The 18,651-nt window shown below is 40.9% G+C and overlaps 1 protein-coding gene across 1 annotated transcript in view; it reads right to left on the bottom strand.

Moving 5' to 3' along the window:
- Window positions 1-18,651, bottom strand: part of whrna (whirlin a) — a 214,773-nt gene that overhangs the window by 120,690 nt on the left and 75,432 nt on the right. The window contains exon 5 of the mRNA XM_060841026.1: window positions 3,755-3,880. Within this exon, the coding sequence (XP_060697009.1) occupies window positions 3,755-3,880 (126 nt within the window). The remainder of the gene's footprint in view (window positions 1-3,754; window positions 3,881-18,651) is intronic.

Below are 18,651 nucleotides of genomic sequence, written 5' to 3' on the forward strand. Positions count from 1 at the left end.
CTTGTCAGGACCCAAGGGCAATATGGCTGGACAGTAAGGGCTCCCAGACAAAATGCCCCCTTATTAATCTGTTGTTTATGGACAAGATGAGGCCTGTCATGGAGCATTGCATGAAGAATAATGTGATGGAACGAGGGCAATTTATAAAGAATTTGCCTTTTTACTCCCATAGTGGGATCGATGGATTCTGGCTTTAGGTTCTGGGAGTCTAGTGGAGTCTCCTGTTTGAGAGACTTATTTGAGGGAGAGGTCATGATGTCTTTCAATCAGCTGAGCCAGAAATATGAATCATCAGTAGGGGCCTCTTTTGTTTTTTTCAGATCGGAGACTTTATACAGAAAATATTACATTATTGGTTAATCCCTTTAAGTCTGAACTGGAAAGGAGAGTACTTTGGTTCACAGGAACTCTCTCGATCAGTTCCCTCTACCATTTATTAAGAGATAGTGTCTTGAAGGACCTTGAACGGCTGTGTGGGATCCGCACTCAGGAATTGGAGGTGGAGATCTTGTCAGAGGCATGGGAGGATATTTGCGAGAATGTGAGGAAGATTTCAATTTGTAATAGGATGCAGGCTATGCAACTGAATGTTCTCCACTATAAGATTGTCATATTATTTTATAGTAATATTATAATTTTGTAAAAAATTCAAAACTTTTTCAATAAAAAACCAGCAGCACACTTGCCCCCATCTATAACCCAACTTAAGTTCCCTTTGATTAGGGCAAATCAAGGCTAACTCACAAACTAGGGTGCCCAATTTTCTCAGTCATGAAGACAATTAACTGGTGGGTTGAGGGTCTTACATTATCTCAATCAATCAAAAGGTCCTTAATTGGTGGTGGCTTGGATCTTCCTGACCTGAACATAGTTGCCAAGATGGTGGAAAGAGGTGGGTAGATCTTTGGTGCCAACCTGCTGATTTCTATAACCTTCCCCATCACTTTAGAATGAGTAAAACAGTGCCCGATGGCAACTTTAAATGCCCCTTCCAATACCTCACTTATCAATTGCTGAGAAACAAATGAGTGAATTCAATGGTGGATTGCCTTCAGAACTTCCTCTTTCTCAATGGCTGAGTCTTGACTTTGAAGCCATGTCCACTGAAATCTTCTGAGATGCCTTGGATAGATCTGCTCCCATCAAGCCTTATTGGTTTAAGTCTGAGTTATTGATAGTGGCGAAGGATGTCCATATGAACTATTCAATAGAAGGGAGGCTGAACTTTGTTAACCATTGGTTTATTACATAGTAATTATTAGGGAATGACATTGCATCAGAATTACATGATAATCTCTTGTGAGGCCTCAATCTTAAGAGTTATGACACGTTACTGTTCGGCCAAATGGAACTCAGCAGTTGGAAAGTGCAATGTAAGATATGTCAACTCCTCTGGGAACAGTCCTTTATATTCTGATGGGTGGAGCTCAACATGTGATGGCAAATAACCCTTTCAGGTACTAACTGACTTATACAAAAAAAAACTCATCTCTGTGCCTGACTGGAACAGGTTTACAATAGCATGGGTTTGTTTGAAAATAAAGAAACATTTTCTGAAACGTTTTCATCTTGTACACATAGGGTCAATTTGCAACAACATTTTTTTTCTTTTCTCCTGTTTTTTTTTGTTCGTTTTTTTAAACACCACAATACCGCCTAACTGTGGTAGTGCTTATTTTTCCCCAGCACCCATGGTGTGTGTGTGTGTGTGTGTGTGTGTGTGTGTGTGTGTGTGTGTGTGTGTGTGTGTGTGTGTGTGTGTGTGTGTGTAGGTGTGAGACACAGTGAGAGACACAAAATGCATGAATCATTATTCAATTTCTACCACCAGGAAGATAGGAAAGCACCCGGGTGGCCAATGACAAGTAGTGCCCTTCACGTCAAAGGGCAATGCTGTGTGATCAAACAGTGAAGAGGAGGGCAGGGGACAGTCCTGTTTATTTTTTTTATGGTGTGTGTGTGCAGGTGTGAGACACAGTGAGAGACACATGGTGCACGAATCTTTATTCAATTTCCACCACCAGGAAGATATGAAAACATCTGGGTGGCCAGTGACAAGCAGTGCCCTTCACATCAAAGGGCAATGCTGTGTGATCAAACAGTGAAGGGGAGGGCAACAACATTTGTATTGTGTGAGAAGAGAGTGCTGATTGGTTAGCAACTTGGATCTGACTGGTGTTGCCAAGGAGAAAGCAGTAGTCAATAATGATTGACTGTTAACTGCCAGGCTTTGGTTAAACTTTGTAGGTTAAATTAAACCAGGTAAGTTGACTCCAATTGGTCTAGGCACTGCCTGAGAAATGACCCAAATGACTTTTACCTACTATGTTGAATTGAAGCGGGCAGTGTGCATACAAATATAATTTCTAGTTGTAAAGAAAGGGGTCTTGTATATTAATATATGTAGCTTCCACTTGCAATACCATTTCCAACTGCACCCACATCTTGAGCCTGACTGATGATTCCAAATCGGATGTCAGTGGGATTCTTCTCATATTCAGAATTATCCAACAAATATTGTCCATTTCAGAATCACATTGAATGTTAGACAGGTGTGTTGTGAGTTTTGTAAGTGTAGATTGTTTGGACACGGTCAGTACCTTGCTTGTTCTGAACAGCCAAATGGATTCCCTGTTTGATATGAACCACTTGTCTTTGGGGAGTAATGCCTACATTCCTATCTCTGCCACTAACCAGATGCTGCCAGGCGAACAAGATGTTCTGCCTATCACACAAATGAGTCACGTATAATGATTTTCAGAACCAGTGTGATGCCAAGTATGCAAGCAAACATCCCAAAGATTGGCCAATCAGAATCAACCTGTCAGGCTTAAAATCTGTCAGTAATACTCAAATTCTATTCTGCAAAAGAACCAGTAGTGTCGTAATTATGATACAAACCGAGCAAGGCAGAGATTGGAAATACATATCACACAACAGCAGGCTACGAAATCAGATCAATAAATCTCGTGAAATGTCACTAGGGAAAATAAAGCATCTATGAATACTTCTACAATATGATAAAACCCAGCCGCTCAGTAATGTCCTTTGGGAGATGAAGCCTGTGAGCCCTACTCTGTTCAATCGACATGAGTGTTCAGACCAACATTGGGCGGCACGGTGGCACAGTGGTTAGCACTGCTGCCTCACAGCGCCTGTAGACCTGGGTTCAATTCCCGACTCAGGCGACTGACTGTGTGGAGTTCGCACGTTCTCCCCGTGTCTGCGTGGGTTTCCTCCGGGTGCTCCGGTTTCCTCCCACAGTCACAAAGATGTGCGGGTTAGGTGAATTGGCCAAGCTAAATTGCCCGTAGTGTTAGGTAAGGGGTAAATGTAGGGGTATGGGTGGGTTGCGCTTCGGCGGGTCGGTGTGGACTTGTTGGGCCGAAGGGCCTGTTTCCACACTGTAAGTCTAATCTAAAAAAAACATGACATGGTTAACTCTTAATAACGTCTGATGGTTTAACAAAAATTGTGAAATAATTACCAAGGGAGGGGATGGAGAATCATTTTCCCAGGGAACCAGGAGATGGCATTAAGTGCAACCATTCCAATGTCACCCAGTTCTCAGGTGTGAATGTTTGAAAAGTGACCATAAAGTGTGATCTCGATTGGCTTGAACCTATCACCTAACATCTGTAGCAACACCTTTAAGCATAGGCAAACAGTTAATCCTGTTTGAGACATCCAACAGTACAAGGCACATACGCGGGGATTCTCTCTTTGAAAATATCAGCACATGAAATAATGGTACCTTCAGGCCTGTACTTTCTGCTGCAGATCCCTGGTCCACTCCCGTGATGTAAATTCCTAAGGCATATTCAGCACCACCTCGGATCATCAAGCCCAATGACTTCCCATCATCCAGGACAAGGTTTACCTGCACAATGGCAAAACAGAAAACTAAGGAATAGAGTGGAATAAAAGGCATTTCAGTTATCAATAGCCTGGCTATACCTGTAGAAAACATATTGATGGGTAATGGATTGTTATGTCTAGATGTATGTACCATTTGCAGGTTATGAAAATCTACACTATAATCTGCTCAAATTCAGTATCCTTGCCCTTTTGTCTACCAGAATACTCCATTTGATTATAAAAGCGCTGTCATTAAGCTTAATCTTCTCCTTAATACACGCACAGTACATTTGGTGTTCTCAAACAAATTTTCTGACTAAAAGCCAGAGTACTGATAATGGCAGTTTCATATGTGGGAAAGGACTTAATCGAAGCAAAACCCAGACCTTTGAAAAGTAAAGCCTCTGCTGTTTTATTCCAAATCATCCATTGATGGCTCGTTCAGCCTCTCAGATTGACAAACTGAAAATATATACTTCCAAACAATTAAATTTGACAAAATTAACCATTGGACTATAGCACAGTGCACAATGATAGGATTGTGCAAGCTTAGCCCAGTATTCAACCACTTCAACCAAATTATTAGCAAGGGTTGCAAAAACATACAGCATGAGCAAATGGTAATTTTACCAAAGTGTCAGCCAGTATGTGTGAAATGTAACAGCCATATTTTATAATAAAGGAGCCAGCATTTCATATGTTAGGCAATGAGAGTAATTCAGAGCAGTGTACATGCACTTTATAGCTTGAGCTCCCTGTGCATTGCAAGATCCACAGTGATATCTGTGCAGTAAATTAATCTTCCATCAAGTTAGGAATTTTTTGGACAATTATGTAATTCGCTTGTGCAATTACTTTTTTTTGTAGGTAGGCGTACGTTATATAAAGTGTGCAGTTTAACCTGAAAATTTATTGTATGTGAACAGGGTCTACTTTATTCGCCTAACCTTCTCCCACTACAAGAATACAACAATTCAAGGCAAGATAAAGTGTCATCATTAAAATAATTAAAAAGACAAGGAGACAGTTAGAATTCACCTTTTGTGTTGGTGTTCACTGTTACCTACTGGATGTTGAGGCTAACTCTAACCCTGGGCCCTGTCAATTTGATTGCATTATTCAAAGCAAGAATTGAGACCATCACAATTCTAAATAAATATCTGGCATCTAATGCAGTATAACAAATTGTATTTATATGGTACTTATAGAACAGCAAACTTCAGAATAACATTCATTAATAGAGTCATAGAGCCATACAGCATAGAAACACACCCTTCGGTCCAACCATTTCATGCTGAATATAATCCCAAACTATAAATGTCTCCTCCTTTTTTTGATTTAATTTTCAAATGTGACAATCAAAGGGGGATAATTTTACCTTCAGACGTTTTTTGCATAGAAATTTCATAGACTCCCTACAGTGTGGAAATAAGCCATTTGGCCCAACAAGTACACACTGACCCTTTGAACAGTAACCCACCCCAACACATTCCCCTTACCCTACTACTCTCCATTTACCCCTGACTAATGCACCTAACCTATACATTCCTGAACTCTATGGGCAATTTAGCATAGTCCAGTTCACCCAACCTGCACATCTTTGGATTGTGAGAGGAAACAGAGCACCCGGAGGAAACGCACACAGATATCGAGAGAATATGCAAACTCCACACAATCACCCGAGGCTGGAATTGAATCTGGGTCCCTGGCACTGTGAGGCAGCAGTGCTAACCACTGAGACCCCATGCCACCTATTTTGTGTAAAATAAGCAATAGTGGGTGGTCTGCACATCTAAAGCAGCCGATCCAAAATGACTGATCAGAGATAGCATTAGAGTCACAGAATCATACAGCATGGAAACAGGCCCTTTGGTCCAACTAATCAACGCCGACCATGTTCTGAAACTAAACCAGTTTGATGTGCCTACATGTGGCCCATATCCCTCCAAACCTTTCCTATTCATGTACTTATCCAAATGTTTTTTAAACATTATCACTGTAACTGCATCTACCTTATCCCAGAAAGATTACAAAACTATTTTGCATAACCTGCTAGTGCCATCAAACTGAAAAACATATCCCTTATCTCACCCCAATTCCCCAGACCTTGTAATATATCTTTTAAGTTTATCTTTTAAAATATTTATTGACTTCAGCTTTAAGACCTTGATGAGTTCCCGTGGAATGTTCCACACCCAAAAGCTTCCCCTCAAAAAAACAATTCTCCTAACCTCATTTAGCATTGTTTTGGCAATAAAGCACCAATTGTAATTTTTTGGTTTTTTTATTAGTTTCACTAACCAGGGGAAACATTTTTTCCTTATTTACCTTGTTAAAACTTCATAATTCTAAATATCTTTATCAGATCAATGAACCTTGTCTTTTAAAATGAACAGCGGCCCTAATTTCTCCTGTCTCTTTTCATTTTAAAAAAAACCCCTTATCCCTGGTAACACCTCCAAGCACTGCCTTTCAATACTATGTAAAATAGAACAGTTACAACTAGTCACAAAATTCTAACCAGGCTTAACAAATAGCATGGAGAGGTCTGGCATTAAGTTATTGGGTTTTGAAATTGTTTACAAAGCCATGAAATCCATACCGTTAGGACTTGAAATGCATGGTCTAATGCAAATGGATGGTGGAGACAAATTCAAAGCAGCCTTCCAAAAAGAATTGAATCAATCCTTGACTGAGAAGAAACATTGTCAAGATCTGAACTATAAGCAGGGGAAATATGACTATCTGGATTATAGCGACTATCTGTTCAAAAGAGAATCCCAGATGACCCAATGGGCCAAATGGCCTCCTTCTGTCCTGCCCTAATCTAGGATTTTAAAAGTTATTTTTCTCAATTTAACTTGCCCTTTTTGTGCATGTATCTGAACCCTTAGTCCTTTATATTTCTTAAGGTTCAGTTGCAACACTCCATATCACTCTTTTAATTCAATTTCATCTTATATCCACCTATCCAACCAACTGAAACTAAAGGAAAATAATACAGATGCAGAAAATCTGAAATAAAAATTGTGGAAACAATCAGCAGGTTAACCAACAGAGAGAGAGAGAGAGAGAGAAATGAATTTTATTCTTCAAGAATGGGTGAGTTTAGGTCAAGTTCATTTTTTTAATTACCTCAGGAATGTGGGCATCACTGGTTGTGCCAGTATTTATTGCCCTCCCTAGCTGCGGTGGGGTGATTTGTGTTCTTGAACCACTGCAGTTCAGTTGGTGTAATAAACCCACAAGGCCTTTAGGGAGGGAATTCCAGGATTGTGACACAGCAACAGTGAACAAACAGCAATATACTTTCAAATCAGGTTAGTGAGTGACTTGGAAGGGAATCTGCAGGTTTATGGTGTTCTCACGTATCAGCTGCCCTTATCTGTCTAGGTGGAAGTACCTGTGTATTTGGAAGGTGCTGTCCACGGACAGTTGGAGAATTTCTGCAGTGTATTTTATAAATAATACACACGGTTTGTGAATTTGATGCCAATATAGCGGGCATTTTGTCCTGGTTAGTGTCAAGGTTCTTGACTGTTGCTGGAGCAGCACTCACTCAGCAAGTAGGGAGTATTCCATCTCACATCAAATGTTGACAATTTAATAATTTCAAATCCTGGCCCAAACCCACCTATTACTGGTTTAAATGTAATTGAATAGGAGAGGTGTGGGTGGGAATAAACATTCATCCTGCTCACAGGGGGTAGGTAACTCTTTTTAATATCTCTTTAAAATATATTTCTTTAAAAATCTTAAGGCAACTGATTCTCTCTGTTTTCCAACTGTGATGCAGGTCAGTCAGGTCTTCCAGCTCTTGGGAAAGCTGAGAGTTTAAGGGAGATGAGAACTTTTTTTATTTCAAAGACATACTTTATTTATAAAGATATCTTTACACACATACATAGTCACGAAAGCAGTTCAGTTCTGTACAGCAGCATATAAAAATAACAAACATACATTGGAGTTTGACTCTATCCAACAAACAAACCCAAGGTATTTGTTATTTATACAAGACAATATGAGAACTTTCACATGGAAAAAGTAAGTGCTTCTTCAGCACTGCTTTTGGGCCAGGAGTGTGATCTCACTGCCTGTCAAATAAATTTGTTTCCTACTCCATTTGATAAGGTCATTCTCCATGACTGAAATTCTCAGTGATCGTCCATCTACTTTTGATTGCTGACCACCATGTTGACAGTAAATGTGAACCCTACACACCCTTCCAATCACTGGATCCCTACTACTACAGCCACCCTGATCACAAACTCTGTAAGGCTCATCTTTACTCCTGTCTCTGTCACATTGGCTTTAATATTTCAGTCTCATCAGCAACAGTCCTTTGCAGAACACTTCTTAATGAACACCTCTTGAAAATCAAAGTTCAGAATATCCTTGCTATTCCTTTATCAATAGTTTTACTGCCTTCCAAGAACCCTTTAAATTTTGCAAATATTCATTGCCTTTCACAGATTTGTGCTGTGTGTTCTTAATTAGCCTGCGGCTCTTTACGTGTCAGTTTTTTAAAAATTCTGTACTAGGATGTTAAGACCATTTCAAATGGCTTCTCCTCTATTATTAGCACACAGAGTAGTGTTAATCTTTTGGTGATTTGTCTGTCAAATGCTCATTAGCAGTGCCCTGTAAAATATTGCATTTCAAATCATAATGGTCATGTCAAAGGTACATTTTACTTAATTCCATTGCAGAAGGGTAAAGGGTATAATAGGAGCATTATCAGTTTCTGCATATACAGGCAGAGAAACTATTAATGACTTTGCTCCTACCACACTGGAATTCAGATTCCCCGGCTAGAGACTGGATTCTATTGTGCTCAGTTTGACAGGGCTACTTGTGCTATTTTACTTCCAAGATGGTGTCGACAGCACGCACACACCAACTCCACAGTCTGACCACACCACATACCATTTGGGGAGCATTGACTGGAGGTACATGATTTGGCAAAGCAGCGGTCAATTAGTGTCAAACACTGAACAGACACCTTTGAGCTTATTACTTCACAGTCTTTCTTAACCATGATCGCACACATGCTATCAGCAGCAGGAAAGACTGCCCACTTGCACCGGGTAAATAGATCTGAGGGTTCATCTCTACTGGCTCTGCAATTTGTCAGGGTGCTTCATTATTTCTAGAGTTGATTGAAGTTGCTGTTTGAAGCTTACAGGTATGGCAGCAGGCATGGACACATTGCATGCCCATTCAATTACAGCCTGTCACGGAGAATAAGCAGAAATGACACAGAACAGGACAAACTGATGGTGGAGGGGGATAGGATCCTTAGCAGTAGACACAATCTGCCCAGAGTATTCAGGAACACATTCACCTACCTGAACCTCAGTGAGGAACATTGTGTAGACCTTGCTGCTTCATTAAGGACGTTTTCACTGAAATCTGCCAATTTGGTGCAGGCAAAAAGCGCGATCAAGGGTCAGCAAGGCCTGACAAAACAAGAGGATCATCCCAGCAAACCATGTGAACAGAGACCAATAAACTGCTTTCCTAGATTTTTCCCTCCATCCCTGACACCAACATTCTTTTTTCATCTGTCTCTGATTGTCTGTATGGATAAGCTGAGGGAGTTTTATAAGGAGGTTAGATTTTTTATGATTATATGAATGCCAACTTTGATAAATCTTTAACTTTTGTGATGACCCTAGGATTAGTAGGACCTGATTAGCCTGTGAGGCTTGAAACTGGACACCATTTCCACACTCAGAAAGAAGGACTCCAATTTCTTCTCAAAGCCCTGTGACAAATCATTGCCAGACCCCTCTGTGGAGCTTGGCATTGACTATAGATCTTCTGTCAGGCTTGCAGAATCTTATTGTGGATAAACATCAGATGTCTTCTGCATCAGACCTCTGCCACTACATTAATATTTGCAGCTGAAACTGAATAACCTTACCCTCTGCTGAACTGCCACATGAGTCAACCACGGATGCAGGTCACTCACTGTGTGCAGACTCCACCTCGAGGTTATTGTCAGTGTCAGCATCTAAGCTGATCCTTTTTTTCTTCATAAACTTTGTGTGGAAGACCTCCTGGACATTGGTGGATGGATGAGATCTCTCCTCTTTGCTAACTCCTGCACTATGACCCCAACACATCATCAGAAAAGCTTGATGTACACTGTCAGCCATCTTGCACCATCCTCCTGTCTTTCCCTGACGAGAATCAGTTTTAGAATGACTTCCAGCTCCTGCTACAGTCAGACTGTGCATCCAGTTTACGTATACACCTTGGCCATCAGGTAGTGCCACTGAGCTTGAACTCTTGCTATCCTTTTATGACTTTGCGACCCTTCCTCGTTCTATCAGTCATCCTCTTAGCCCTGACTGCCATCTGTGATCATTTACATAATAGGCACCATGAGTATTGCAGTAGCATCCATGTGCAAAGGGGTAATCCTGTACTGGGGATCTATTAACTCATTTTCAGCCATCATTCAACTTTACATGCCACACTATCCGAGCATAGTGGAAAAATTGAATTGCAGTCATAGAGTCATAGAGATGTGCAGCATGGAAACAGACCCTTCGGTCCAACCCGTCCATCCCAACCCAATCTAGTCCCACCTGCAAGCACCCGGCCCATATCCCTCCAAACCCTTCCGATTCATATACTCATCCAAATGCCTCTTAAATGTTGCAATTGTACCAGCCTCCACCACATCCTCTGGCAGCTCATTCCATACATGTACTACCCTCTGCGTGAAAAAGTTGACCCTTAGGTCTCTTTTATATCTTTCCCCTCTCACCCTAAACCTATGCCCTCTAATTCTGGACTCTCCAACTCTAGGGAAAAGACTTTGCCTATTTATCCTGTCCATGCCCCTCATAATTTTGTAAACCCCTACAGGGTCAGCCCTCAGCCTCCGATACTCCAGGGAAAACAGCCCCAGACTGTTTAGCCTCTACCTGTAGCTTTTCTGAGTCATTTCAAGTTTCACAACATCATTCCGATAGGAAGGAGACCAGAATTGCACGCAATATTCCAACAGTGGCCTCATCAATGTCCTGCACAGCCGCAACACGACCTCCCAACTCCTGTACTCAATACTCTGACCAATAAAGAAAAGCATACCAAACACCTTCTTCACTATCCTATCTATCTGCGACTCCACTTTCAAGGAGCTATGGACCTGCACTCCAAGGTCTCTTTGTTCATCAACACTCCCTAGGACCTTACCTGCTTTCCTAAAATGCAGCACCTCACATTTATCTGTGCCTCTTCTGCTCGCATCCAAATCATTTGTATAAATGACAAAACATAGAGGGCCCAGCACTGATCCTTGTGGCACTCCACTGGTCACAGGCCTCCAATCTAAAAAACAACCCTCCACCACCACCCTCTGTCTTCTACATTTGAGCCAGTTCTGTATCCAAATGGCTAGTTCCCCCATGTATTCCATGAGATCTAACCTTGCTAATCAGTCTCCCATGGGGAACCTTGTCAAACGCCTTACTGAAGTCCATATAGATTACATCTACTGCTCTGCCCTCATCAATCTTCTTTGTTACTTCATCAAAAACTCAATCAAGTTTGTGAGACATGATTTCCCATGCACAAAGCAATGTTGACTATCCCAAATCAGTCCTTGCCTTTCCAGATACATGTTTATCCTGTCCCTCAGGATTCCTTCCAACAACTTGCCCACCACCGAGGTCACGCTCACTGGTCTATAGTTCCCTGGCTTGTCCTTACTACCCTTCTTAAACAGTGGCACCACGTTAGCCAACCTCCAGTCTTCCGGCACTTCACCTGTGACTATCGATGATACAAATATCTCAGCAAGAGGCCCAGCAATCACTTCTCTAGCTTCCCACAGAGTTCTCGGGTACACCTGATCAGGTCCTGGGGATTTATTCCCCTTTAACCATTTCAAGACATCCGGCACTTCCTCCTCTGTAATCTGGACATTTTGCAAGATGTCACCATCTATTTCCCTACAGTCTATATCTTCCATATCCTTTTCCACAGTAAATACTGATGCAAAATATTCATTTAGTATCTCCCCCACTTTCTGTGGCTCCACACAAAGGCCACCTTGCTGATCTTTGAGGGGCACTATTCTCTCCCTCGTTACCTTTTTGTCCTTAATATATTTGTAAAACCCCTTTGGATTCTCCTTAATTCTATATGCCAAAGCTATCTCATGTCCCCGTTTTGCCCTCCTGATTTCCCTCTTAAGTATACTCCTACTTTCTTTATACGCTTCTAAGTATTCACTCGATCTATCCTCTGTGTACCTGACATATGCTTCCTTCTTTTTCTTAACCAAACCCTCAATTTCTTTCATCACCCAGCATTCCCTATACCTACCAGCCTTCCCTTCCACCCTGACAGGAATATATTTTCTCTGGATTCTTATTATCTCATTTCTGAAGGCTTCCCATTTTCCAGCCGTCCCTTTACCTGCGAACATCTGTCTCCAATCAGCTTTTGAAAGTTCTTGCCTAATACCGTCAAAATTGTCCTTTCTCCAATTTAGCCATGATAAATTATTGTACAGATCTCTGTGTGGGGGTGCTGGGAGACAGGATTTAAAAAGATAATAAGCTGTACTAAAACTGACTTCATTCCTCCAGAGCACGTCACAGAAAATAATGAAATGGTAAAAGAAAATCACTATCAGGTGACTTTGAGCTGGTCTGCACCTAACCTGTGGGTGTCTATCTCTGCCAGGGCATCATTAACACAATATACGAAAGTGGCTGTGCAGACTATCAAAGACATCTGTTCAGTGACAATACTTCAGTGTTAAACAGGTAGAAAATAATTACATTTAAATTTCTTGATAAGAAAATGATGATGCCACCCTTAGTTTGAAAAGTGTGATGGGATTCCAGGCTAAACAATTAACCAGTTGTTCAATTTACAATAACTTTATAGAACACCTTCATTGTAAAAAAAAACAAGACTACTTTGAGGTGGAATCCAATAAATGCAAGCAGATCCAAAGAAATAAATATTTAAAGGGGTGATCAGGAAAATCCAGGACTTGGAACTGACTGCGGAGCCTTTAAGTTTTAGGATTAGAAAAGGAATGGTCAGCAAGGTCTCACAATGCGCTGAGTTAAATATACAGCCAGCTGAGTCAACATAAGTGTTCCCCTTGAACTAAATACATGAAGCTTCACCATTCTGCAGCACAGTCCTTAGGGAATTAATAAAGGAATTGATTCTGAGCTGGTCCTCTCTATAGAGCAGGTCACCTGCCTATTCACATCTTGTATAAGTGACTTTAATATATTTCAGATCTATTGGTGTCAATCATCATTCTCACTGTTGGTGCAGTAAGCTCTAAACTGTGATTCAGAGATAGCAGTCTTGTCTCTGTGTCAGAAACCCATGAGACTAAACCCACTCCAATCCTTGAATACATAATCCATGTTTATATTCATGAAGGAAACGTGAGATAACCATTAATACTGCTAAGTGAAACATACTGGTCTAACTGAAAACACCAATCAGATTTGAACTGACCTCCCTGTCCATCTTCCTTCCCTCCCATCTGCTCCACCCTCTGCTCCGCCCTATCACCATCATCCCCCACCTGCATCTACCTATCGTCTTCCCAGCTACCTTCCCACGCCCACTTCTATTTATCTCTCAGCCCCCTTCTCCACCCCCTCCACATTGCTGATGAAGGGCTTATGCCCAAAACGTCAATTCTCCTGCTCCTCAGATGCCGCTTGACCTGCTGTGCTTTTCCAGTGCCACACTTTTCAACGTTCTATGTTTCATTGTCCAGTTTAACTGCTTTTTCTTCTCGGATTCAAGTACTATGCTTTTCTGAGGGAGTTCTGTCTCTTACCTCTACTAGACTTAATGATTCCATTTCGAGAAAGAGCACCATGTCCTGCTCAATAGTTAACCCTTAACCCACAATTAAAAACAGATGCAAAGACAGAAAGTACTGGAGAAACTCATCAGGACTGGCAGCATCTGTCGAGAGAAAACAGAGCCAGTGTTTCGGGTTCTCTTCAGAGAATCGATCTGAAGAAGTGTCAATGGAAGTTAACTCTGCTTTCTCTCCACAGATATTGCCAGACCAGCTGATTTTCTCCAACAATGTCTGTTTTTGTTTCTGGTATCTGCAGTTCTTTGATTTATTTAAAACACACAATCTCATCGAGTGGTCAATCCCAAGTGCAGCAGGAACTGAACAATATCCAGATCTGGGCTGACAAATAGCAAGCAAATTTCACACTTCACAAATGCCAGGCAATGACCATCTTTAACAAGAGAGAATTCAACCTTCACCCACTGACACTCAATAACATTGCCATCACTGAATTCCCCACTATCAACATCCTGGCGGTTACTATTGAGCAGAAACTGAACTGGACTAGCCATATAAATTCAGTGACTACCAGAACAGGTCAGAGGCTAGGAATCCTACAGTGAGTAACTCACCTTCTAACACCTCAAAGACTGTCCACCATCTACAAAGCATAAGTCAGGAGTGAAATGCGATAACCCCCACTTGGCTGGATGAATGCAGCTCCAAAACTCAAGAAACTTGATACTACTCAGGACAAAGAAGCTGCCTTGATTGGCACCACATTCACAGACATTCAGTCCCTCCACCACCGATGGAGCAACAGTGCGTATCATCAACGGAGGTAGCATGGTGGCTCAGTGGTTAGTACTACTGCCTCACAGTGCCAGGGACCCAGGTGTGATTCCACCTCGAGTGACTGTCTGTGTGGAGTTTGCACATTCTCCCTGTGTCTGCGTGGGTTTCCTCTGGGTGCTCCGGTTTCCTCCCACAATCCAACGATGTGAAGATCAGGTGAATTGACCATGCTAAGTTGCCCACAGTGATAGGTGCATTCATCAGGCGTTAATATAGGGTAGGGGAATGGTTCTGGGTGGGTTACTCTTCGGAGGGTCGGTCTGGACTTGTTGGACTGAAGGGCCTGTTTCCAAATGGTATGGAATCTGTTCTAAGAAAAAAATCAACAAGATGTATGACAGAAATTCACCAATCCTCCTTAGCTACCACCTTCCAAACCCATGACCACTTCCATCTGGACAGACAAGGGCAGCAGATACACAGAAACACTAGTATCTGCAAGGTCCCCTCCAAGTTACTGAATTTCCAGAGTTGAAAATCTATTGGCATTCCTTCAGTGTCACTGGGTCAAACTTCTGAGGCTCTCGTCCTCATGACATTGTGGGTCAACCCATACCAAATGGACAGCAACAGTTCAAGAAGGCTCACAACCACCTTCTCAAGGGCAAGAAGAGATGGGCAATAATTGCTGGTCCAGTTAGTGACACCCACACTCTGTGAAAATGTGAAGAAACTTATTTCATTGCTGATTCTGGGAATTTTTTCCACATATGTTAGCTGCCATTTTGCTGACTTTACAGCAGTGTTTACTCTTCAAATATATTTCATTGATTGTAAAGTACTTTGGGAGGTTGCGAAAGGCACTATAAGAATATAATTCATTTTTATAAACTCCGTTAAACAGGTTTTAAAAATGAACATATAACAATAAACTGGTTGTTGTTTAGGCAATGATAATCTTGACCTTTAAGAACATTTGCATTGCACAAACAGTTGAAGCCATAACTCTTAATGAAAAAGGACAGACAACATTAATGGTCATTGTTTTATACAGTATACTAGTGAGGTAGACACTGCCATGTGAGATTTGCTTATCGCTTACTACAGCATTGAATCCAATAACAGATTTGCTTATATCTTGTTGTGGTTGTCACTTATTTTTAACTATTTTTCTGGTGGTTCATTACACAGTACCTTCTGACATTTTATTGAGAAATCCAATGTGGACAATCATATTAGTGATTTTAAGGTTAAACTTCAGAGAAAACAGGAAGAAAATAAAAATTCCAAGTGTGGACTTTTTTCCGAAGCTAAAGCAGCTTCGCTATGGTAACCATGAATATTTCATCAATTGTACAGTGTTTTCTTTCTAACTCATTGAGTTTATCATTCTTTCCATATACGATGTCCCTTACACTGTCACCATTGCACCTCACAGACATTGGCAGATGAGTGAACTATTCTTATTTGCATTAGAATAAGGACACACAACACTCATAAAAGACTCATAAAAATGTAATGATCACAACATCTAAACTAATAATCATGAAACGCATGTCATCATTTCTTTCTGAAAACAGTAATAAATATTGACAGTTCAGCTTAAAGTTATAACGTGTCAGTACTCACCGCAGAAGAATTCAGTCTATTAAAATGGCAAATGATGCATGGCAATATTTTATTTATTTAGTTAGAGAAAATATGGAGTTTTGGCATCCTGCGCTTCTAACATCCTTGCAGCCACACAATTCCCCTGTGCTGTGACTTGTGGACAGTACATAAGAAAGAGTAAATTAGTGGTCTGTGAGATCTTTGACATGTAAAGAAACCACCACTATGCTTAATTGGTGTCAAACCTAAGACACTGAAAAATCTATACTCCAGAATATCTATTTGCATGATATGCACAGCGTACTGTGTCTGCTGAACAGTGTTCTTTACAAATGCAAAATTCCAGAGAACTGAGGTGCATGTTGACTCAGCCAAGATCACATGTGCCCAGGACTACTTAGGGGTGTCTAGTCAAAACTGCAAAGTTAATCAGTATGTTCCATATAAGATTAGATTACTGGTTTGCAGTTATTCTCTAGTTCCAAGTGACAGATCACCCATTTTATGTTCAGTTCAGTGACAGACTGGCAGCTGAACATTTGAGAATCAGATTTTCAAGTCGAATATGAGATTTGAGATCTCATTGGCAAGTTTGTCATTTGAAAGGTCCTTGACCTCAAAAAGTATGTATATTCCTAACTCCCCTCCATTAAGTATCACATTTCCGTTGGTCATCAGACATTTCACAAACATGGGATTGACAAGTTTCACAAAATCTCAAACAGCTGGTAACAGAACCACCTCAAAAAAAAACACAGTGGGCTAGGGATAGGAGTCGGAAAAATAACTAACAAATTATTGTGGACTCACAACATTGAGCAGGAGGAATTTATCAATGAGCAAAGCAACAGTATTGAGCTATTTTGGAAATCATGACTGATGAAAAGCTCAAGTTAGAATCGTCCCTGAATTAAAGTGTAATAGACAGGTTTACTCCTGATGTTTTTAACCAACTTTCCTTTTCTACGATAATTCCTTGTTTAGAATCATAGCATGGTTACAATGTAGGAGAAGACCATTTTGCCATTCATGTACATTGCAGCTCACTGTAAGAGCCACTTAGCCAGACTCACTTTCCTGCCTTTTCGACACAACTCTGCAATGTGTTGTCCTCAGAAAATCAACAAATTCAATTTCAAGGCAACGGGTATAACTGCCTCCACCACATTTCTGACGCAACTGGTTCCTTTTCTGATCATTGTTTGAATGAAGGAAAGGTTTTCCTCATGTCCATAAGACCATAAGACATCGGAGCAGAAATTGGGCCATTCAGCCCATCAAGTCTGCTCTGCCATTCAGTCATGGCTGATAGGTTTTTCAATCCCGTTTTCCCGCTTTCTCCCCATAACCTTTAAGCCCATTGGCAATCAAGAACTTAGCTATCTCTGCTTTAAACACACTCAACAACCTGACCTCCACAGTCTTCTGTAGCAATGAATTCCACAGATTCACCAGCCTCTGGCTGAAGACATTTCTCCTCATCTCTGCTTAAAGGGTCTTCCCTTTACTCTAAGGCTGTGCCCTCAGGTCCTGGTCTCTCCTGCCAATGGAAACATCTTCCCAACGACAACTCTGTCCACACCATTCGCTATTTTGTAAGTTAATGACCTTTTTGATTCTTTTGTCTGTCTCTTTAAATTGGTGCTCACTGGTTCTTTTCACCTCTTCACCAACAGCAAATACTGTACATACTTGAGTAAAAGTTGATCTCATGTAAAAGCCAACCCCTAATTTTGGCAAAGCAATCCGGAATTTTCCCTATATCTCATGTAAAGGTCAACCTTAGTTCTTCAAAAGTAACAGATATTCGTTTCGAGATCAATTGGGCTTCTGCTAATGATACGGTATTTTGGACTGTAGTATGAATTTCAGCCCCATTGAAGTAGTATCCATGTAATAATCGACCCCATAAATTTAACCTTAAAAGAAGTCTAAAAAATTTCTCTTTTACATAAGTCTATACGGTAGTTGATCCATTCTGTCAGAGCAATCAAATTAAAGAACTAATTCCTGAGCAAAGCTCCGTGGTTCAAGCCTGTGTTTCCAGGTTCTCCCCATGTTCACTAATAGCCACAATCCTTTTTTCAACTTTCCTTTGTCACTGATCCAATACTTTGGTCTTTGTCCTTGTGGATTCTCTTTCACTGCATTCTATTTGCGTATTTATACTATTCTCTCCCCATCAAAGATCATAACTTAGTGCTGAGGAGCAGTTCTAGAGGGGCAGGCAACCTATTACTTTTCCAAAACGAGCATTACTCTTGACATAAAGCTGAGGCAATAACCAACAAAGCATTAGTCCTATGAAAAATGAAACGGTGAATTAATAGTGAAAAAGAAGGAGGTGTCAGATGAATTGAATGGATATTTTACATTGGCCTTCACCACAGGAATACAAGTGATATCCCACCATGAAATGAAAAGAAGAAGGAACTCATGAAAATTGAAGTCACCAGGGAACTGGTACCAAGTCAGTTGCATTTATGTTTTCAGAGCACTGCTCCTTCATCAGGTGCTTGATGAACCATCTGATGAGGGAACAGCGCTGAAAGCTAGTGCTTCCAATTAAACCTGGTGTT

The sequence above is a fragment of the Hemiscyllium ocellatum genome, chromosome 21, assembly GCF_020745735.1.
Source record: "Hemiscyllium ocellatum isolate sHemOce1 chromosome 21, sHemOce1.pat.X.cur, whole genome shotgun sequence".
NCBI lineage: Eukaryota > Metazoa > Chordata > Chondrichthyes > Orectolobiformes > Hemiscylliidae > Hemiscyllium > Hemiscyllium ocellatum.